At 36.9% G+C, this 7,297-nt stretch overlaps 1 protein-coding gene across 1 annotated transcript; it reads right to left on the reverse strand.

The window, feature by feature from the left end:
• Positions 1 to 96: 96 nt before the first annotated feature.
• LOC107872584 (tabersonine 16-O-methyltransferase-like) lies at positions 97 to 1,881 on the reverse strand. Its single transcript, XM_047411103.1, has 2 exons — positions 1,096 to 1,881; positions 97 to 375 (listed from the first exon to the last, which is right to left on the reverse strand). Exons 1-2 carry the CDS (start codon positions 1,879 to 1,881, stop codon positions 97 to 99), a joined length of 1,065 nt encoding a protein of 354 aa, XP_047267059.1.
• Between the last annotated feature and the right edge of the window lie 5,416 nt (positions 1,882 to 7,297).

Raw genomic sequence — 7,297 nt, forward strand, 5'->3', positions numbered from 1 at the left:
GGGGGGGGGGGGGGGGGGGGGGGGGGGTTAGCACGAATCAAATTTTATTTGATCCTTAATATGGATACTGAACACCAATAGCTCTAAGGGTAGAGCTCAATGACAGACCTTAAACCAAGAGTCAAAATAAGTTTGTAATAGTAAAATCAGCATCAAAGAAAAGTTTTCCCATTCTTTTTTGTTCCTCTCTTTTCTACCCAAGAAAACCAACATCAACATGTCTATGAAGAGTTGTGCTTGAAAAGATTCATCATCCAACTCTGGATTTTCCATCACCAGATCTATAATTATAACTTTTCCACTTCCTGTTATTGCATCCTTGCAATTCTTCAAAATTTTCACACATTCTTCATCATTCCAATCATGCAAAATCCACTGTAAAAATTAACATGTACAAAGTTAATTAGAGAAGCAACAAGACGAAAAAAAATAAGGAAAAGATAGGAGAAACTAGCATTCTCATAGTTTCTTGTTCGTCTATTTTTTGTTGTTACTTTCAAACTGCTTTGAGATACTTTCATTTCCGTATTCTCTTTCTTTACGAGGTAGGAGTAAGTACGCTCTATCTTCCCCGAACCTCGCTTGTGGGATTACACTGAGTATGTTGTTGTTATACAAGAAACTAGTAATACCAGTACTTTAGGAATTTGTATATCGCCTTCCCTTACTATAGGCAGTCGCGAAGGCTGGATTTTCATTAAGAGATTCAACATCTATTATATATATATAAAAAAATATACTCGACCTTATGTATATACACTTTTTCACTACCTTTGCCACTACATTAGAAGATTTCTTTACGTTATAGAGATTCAAGAATTTATATATATGCAATATGAATCATCTTTAAATTAAGAATTCATGCATGGCCAAAATACTGTCGACCATTATGAGCGATAGAGCCCTTACAGGAAACGGCCTACATATAGCCTATCAACAGGCCAGTCAATAAGTAGGGGCAGTCCTCTTGCCTAATGGAGTCAGCCAGACCATGTTACTCCATTTGAACTCATCTCGTTCCAATATTATGTCAATACAGATCATACAAAAGTTGAAGAAACAACGGATTTTTTAGGGAGAAGTCGAATGATTTACCTTGAGTAAGACTGCATTAGCAGCGGGAATTTTCTGAAACATATCCCCAGCTACAAACTCCAAATTTTCACTTCCTAGCATATTAGCCTCAACAGGAGGAAGATCAAGAACAATACATTTCATGTCGGGGAATTTTTTGGTTAGGGCCATTGCAACAGTACCAGTCCCTCCTACAACATCCACCAAAGTTGTCAATCCTTTGAAAACATCCTTTAACTCGTTACCAATCAATACGTTCATGAATGATTGCGAATCTCTAGCCATGTTCGCGTGAAACCAGTTACCACTACTCGTATCTCTCGAAAGTTTACTCCAGAATAAATCTCCATATGCTGTGTAAAATGCACTTGGATCCTCATTCCTGAACCAATCACCTAAACAGTTCCATGCTTTAAAGAAAAATGAATCTTGATCTTCCATCGAGTTCCAAGGCCCGTCCTTCATTATATATCGGTCAGCTGGTGCAAGCGAATAATACCCTTTACCATCATCACCATCGTCAACGTTATTGTCTTCATGTTTTTGTAGAATCAACAAGCCATAACGAACTATTATTCGTGTAACGCGGTGGAAATAGGGATATTTTGAAGGGCTAATAGAGAGGGAAGACATAAGTTTTGATAGTGTCATTGGTTTGCCATGTTTTAATATGGCATTAGGTATGCCTAATTGAAGTGCACATTTCAATGTTACATGTTCTATGAAGAAATAGAGCTGGTTCCATGATTGTGTTTCAGCTAAAAGAAGCTCACTAGGAGTAAGGTTTTGATCATTATGATCAGCCATTGTTAAAGTTTCAACTATCCGTGGAAAAAATTTATTGAAAATTATAAACTTCATTAATGAATAGCTAATTTTTAAAGTAGTGATGTATTCTTTTAATTTGAATCATTGATAAAATAATAACAACTTCCGCGCATCGCGCGGGTACTATACTAGTTATTCTTAATAGCCATTCAAAAGTCTCAGTGATGATGATACAGTGATAACTGATACTATTCATGTGCTTCAAAGTAGCAAAAGTACACAAATAAAATGTAAGGAAAATATAAACATCATAGATTAAAGGAGTACAAATCATGGCGGAAAGGTAAAAGAAATGATGAATTCAACAAACATGACACTTATTATTTTCTGCAGAAAAAGGAAATGGCTGGTTGGTTTTGAATCCTATCGATCATTACTAGCTCCCTTTTTTCTCATGAGCTGTATAATAAGTTTGGAAGGCTGATAGAACAAGACCAGCGACTTGCAAAGAGATGACAAAAAGTGCTGCAATGAATGCCAAAAAAGTCCAGGGGCTAGCAAAATGAGTGTTCCTCAACTCAGCAATCCATGCTTTTCGTCTGCTGCTGCAGTGTTCCTCAATTTTGTATTTCACGTCAACAAAGGCATGTGGATTAGGCACCAAATTTCGTGCTATCTCCTTGAATAGGTCCGCTACTTCTTCATCAGTTCCAAAAAAGTTAAGAAGTATACTTTTTGATCTTAGCTCCTTCACATGATCTTCAGCATTATCAATAAGTGAACGTATGAAGCGAATATAAGATGTAACGCGAAAGTCATCTGGTGTATCAGGCCATGCTTCATATGCGACCAAGTTTAAAAACTCTGATTTGGTAGAATCATTTATGGTTATAGGCGGAAGTGCTAAAACAGCTGAGCAAAGATATGCATTGAACTCAACACGACTCTTTCCAGGCTTGCAACAGATTCCTGTTCTCTGCAGCTCCATGGCTGAATAATGCGAGAACCCCTCAATCCTTGGATAGTGTCCACTATCCGAGAAAGCCTTCAGGTCTATGAGATGTGTTTCTAATAGCTCGAGGAGATGAGCAGGAATCCAATCTTTCTGAAGCTAAACAGAATTTGTGTGCAATCAGCTAAGAGAGAAGATAGAGAGTAAGAGAGAGAAAGAGAGGAAATTAATTCCCTAACTCATGCTGAGCAAAACAATAACCTTCTCTGTATTGAACTATCTAGAATGAATACATTCTTCTACCTTATATACATGCCACATTCTCACACTATTGATAGCTGTACATCACTAACTAATCAACTAGATTAATAACTAATCACCAATTAGTCAAATCTATATTAACTAACTCTTGTGCCAGCTGTACAATACAATCAAGTTACAACTCCTGTTCCATTACTCCCCCTCAAGCTGGAAGGTATGAACACATCCAAAACACCAAGCTTGGAAACCAAATATTCATGTTGTGATCTAATCAACCCTTTTGTTAAAATATCTGCTTGCTGCTCATGTGTTCTTAAGAACAATGGTTTAATCAATCTCATTTGAATCTTCTCCCAAATGAAGTGACAATCTATTTCGATGTGCTTTGTCCTTTCATGATATACCGGGTTTGCTGCTATTTGTAAGGTTGCCTTACTGTCGTAATAGAGTTCTCCTGGAAACTCCAGGTCTTCTCCTTGTTCTTTGTATAGTCCTGTGATCCACACTATCTCTGAGACTACAGAAGCCATGTGTAACACACCGCATTTTTGGGCTAGAACATAAACCGTAATTCCTACGCGTAGATGTTTCAAAAGGCCATAAATCCAATTAAGATTTTGTGTGTTAATCATTAATGTAGTGTGGTAATATAATTGAGCATGAGTCGAGATCATAAAGGTCCCTTAACTCAAGGACTAGTTGAAAGCTTTCCTATCGTTCAAGTTTTAGTAAGCGTCAAAACTTGGGTCAACTTTAATCGACCATAACTCGTTGTATATGATGAACTGGTTGACCTACTATATATCAAATGAAATCTCTTCGAATTAGATTTCCAACGATACTAATTTCACCCAAATATGATATTAGAGCAAAATGTTATGCCTGTTTTACTCAAGCATATTAGCCTGGAAACTGTCTGACGACATATCTGATGGCTTATCACATTTATGACGACATTTCTGACGCCTTATCAAAAAATGTCGTCAGCCTTAGGCAGAAAATCATAAATTTCAGCTCCTAGGTGACAACCTGGGCTGACGGGCTATCACAGATCTGACGGCTTATCAGCCTTGGTCGTCAGCTGAAAATTTCAGCAACTGAGAAGTGATTTCGTAGGGGTATTTGGTCTTTCCCTCACTCCAAAAACCTTCTTCACCAATATAAATTGAACCCTAAGCATTATAATCCATATATTATCAGTTTTACAGTATCTCAATCCTCTCTACTCTCAAGAACAAGATGGAAACTAGGGTTTCCTCCAAGATCAAGAAATCAAGAAAATCAATCCTTAAGTTCAAGATCTGCAAGAAACAAATCAAGATTCAAGTTTCCTTCCCTTCCATAGATCAAGAATTCATTTTCCTAAGTGAAGATAATCAAGAAACAGATCAAGATCCGGGTTTCATCTATCTAGATCCGGGTTCCATCTTTCAGATCTTTTAATTTAAGGTACGCGGGGTTTTCCTAAAATCTCATGGGCATAGAAATCATATTTTTAGGAAAAGGGTTTCAGACTTATGAACATTTTCATGTTTTAGAAGCATTGATGATATTATTTTGGCCTTTAGGCTTTCTCCCAAATTGATTTAAAGTGATATATGTATATATGTATGTGTTTTAAGGTTGGTGATTGAATTGAGAGTAGATTTATGTAAAATCCCTCTCTGGTTATGATTTTTCCTTTACTTATGACTTGCTATGGATTGTTCCGAATGTGTTTCGAAAAGCTTGATATGAAAGGTCTTGAATAACGTTATGTTCGGATTATGATTTTGATTTTAAAAAAGAGAGGGTAGTTTATGTTGATAAATATAAAAATATTCATATAATGAAAGAGTGCATGATTTTTCGAAAAGCACATGACCACCATATTTTTGAGGAATTCTTGCATAGTTTTGACTTATGTTTTAGAACATGAAATCTCTTAAACTATTTGCATGTTTGGGTAGTCTGAATTGAGTTTTCATGAAAGAATCATGCATGATACATTATGGCTCAGAAAATAGGACTTACAAATCTTGGTGTGACAACACCAACTCAGATAAAATCCATGGTAATTCAGAACAGAATAGAACACAGGTTGAAATCAGATTTTCATATGTTGAAACTAAAAAAAAATGCATGATTCAGAACAGGATAAAATTGGGCATAAAGAGAGCTTAGGTGGTTCCCCAAAGAAGGCATGAGTTCAGATAACTCATTGCCCAAAACCGTGGTTTGCCGATCCAGGTGCATTATATTACGCTGGCCTAGTGTCGTGTGGCGTATCAGAATCAGAAACTTCAACCCTTGTGACACACTCGAGTTGGGGGATTCCCCGACGAGTCAATGGAGGATCCATACAGCCCGTGAAATATCAAAATTGTAGGGGAGTACCACCTAACTCAGAAGCAATACAAAGATTAGAAACTGCATTGACAGAAAGTTTCATGATTTATCAAAAATGCCCATGCGTCTTGAATTCATATCATACATGATGTTTTATGACTAGATCTCAACTATTTTATTTATATAAAAGCATTATTTTAGATTGCTTTCCGTACCAGTACACCTGTATTGACCCTCTTCCCCCTATCTCTCAGGTTTTGAGGCTCGGTCTAGGGGTCCAAATAAGCAGTAGATAATTCAGACAGCAGATTAAATTTTGTAGTGGTGAGCCTTCTCTATTCCAGAAGGCCTGTTCTTCAAACTATGTCATTTATTTCAGTTTTGTTCTACTGGGGGCCTTGTCCCAGTTTTTAGATAGTTGTCAGATATTCATGTAGTAGAGATTTCATAGACGGTTTCAGACGATGTTTAGTTGATATTGGATTTTATTCCTCATTGTTAAACTAAATCTAGAATATGACCATATTTCCATAGCAGATTTTATTTTTCGTATTTCCTATTTATATATATGAATGGTGTATATGATTATAAGTTAGCAGGGCTCTCGGGCCTTCATGGTTCGGGATATCCGTCAAGGCCAGGGCCCCAGTTCGGGTCATGACAAACTTGGTATCAGAGCACGGTTCATGGTCCCAGGGTATTTGCAAAATCCCATCGGGTAGAGTCTTGTTTCTGGGTGTGTAGCGCGTCACACTTATAAGTAGGAGGCTACAAGGCGTTTAGGAATGTCTCCCTTTCTTCATGTTCTAGTTTGTTCTATGGAGTCAGAATGTTCCTCTTTCATACTCTAATTCGTGTTATGGTGTCGCCCATACGAAAACAACAGCCATCCCCATTTTTTCCTTACTATGATGTTCTCAGACATGTCTCATTATTTGGTGATTCAAGTGCAGAAGTTTAGAGTTTAAATGGTATGGTCCTTTCTGATTGATCCATATAACATTTTGAAATTATACAAGGACTTGTGAAGAGTCCATTAGTGCTTTGGGGTGTATTGATTCTAGTGTGAACCTTGATCTTGATAAAATCGTGCTTTTCAGCCTACTGTATTAAGTGTATTCAGTCTTTTTCAAAAGTTTATGTTGCAGATGTCATGCTTAAGGGAGGATGATGTGTAGCAGAATGTTGGAACTATATTTCCACCTGAGTATTAGTATAAGTTAAGTATCGGTGTCATGACCTATTGGTAGTGATGTTGGACCAAGAAGTTGGTGATGTGAAGTCACAAAGTTAGAAGTTAGAGTGAGGGTGACTTTTGTGTAAATAAATATTTTAGTTGCACAACCGATGTTTGAGGATGATCTACCCTTTTATAGTGATAGACTAATATGGTAGCTAGTAGCATGTGTGTATTGCATGGTAGTCTATGGGGGAAGTGTTTGACTCAAATTTTTATTTATACAGAGTAAGATGTGTATTCTTAGATCATTGATTATTGTGTGTCAAGTTTCTAACTCTTGTAATCTTGTTATCATTGTGTTGTTGAAACTCAAAGTCTAGTGAAGCCGTGTGGGGCTCTTTCGATTCACTAGCATAGTTACCTTATCATTCATCTCATTTCCTTGTTCAAAACACAAAAATCAAAATCTAGTGAAGCCGTGTAAGGCCTATTTTGATTCACTAGCAACTTGTTGTTCATATTGTTGTTCTTTTGTTAGTTGGAACTGGGGTTTTAGAGGCATAATGGCAAGAAAAGTGGTAATGGCAATTTATTGAATATATGTTTAGCCGAATCTTTTTGCATGAGACTGAGTTGGTAATGAAGTGACACATCCTTGTGTGTTAGTTTAGTGGAAGGTAAAGAAGGAGTTATTAGTCAAGGTGAATTGTTGGTTGCCTGAAGTATGAAAATGA

The sequence above is a fragment of the Capsicum annuum genome, chromosome 4 (assembly GCF_002878395.1).
Source record: "Capsicum annuum cultivar UCD-10X-F1 chromosome 4, UCD10Xv1.1, whole genome shotgun sequence".
Taxonomy (NCBI): domain Eukaryota; kingdom Viridiplantae; phylum Streptophyta; class Magnoliopsida; order Solanales; family Solanaceae; genus Capsicum; species Capsicum annuum.

Bases quoted from the DNA above. Each gene is read 5' to 3' on its own strand.
- LOC107872584 (XM_047411103.1), bottom strand. From the start codon at position 1,881: ATGGCTGATCATAATGATCAAAACCTTACTCCTAGTGAGCTTCTTTTA. The intron at 376-1,095 runs GTAAATCATTCG...TAATTTTTACAG, and splicing joins CTAATGCAGTCTTACTCAAG to TGGATTTTGCATGATTGGAA.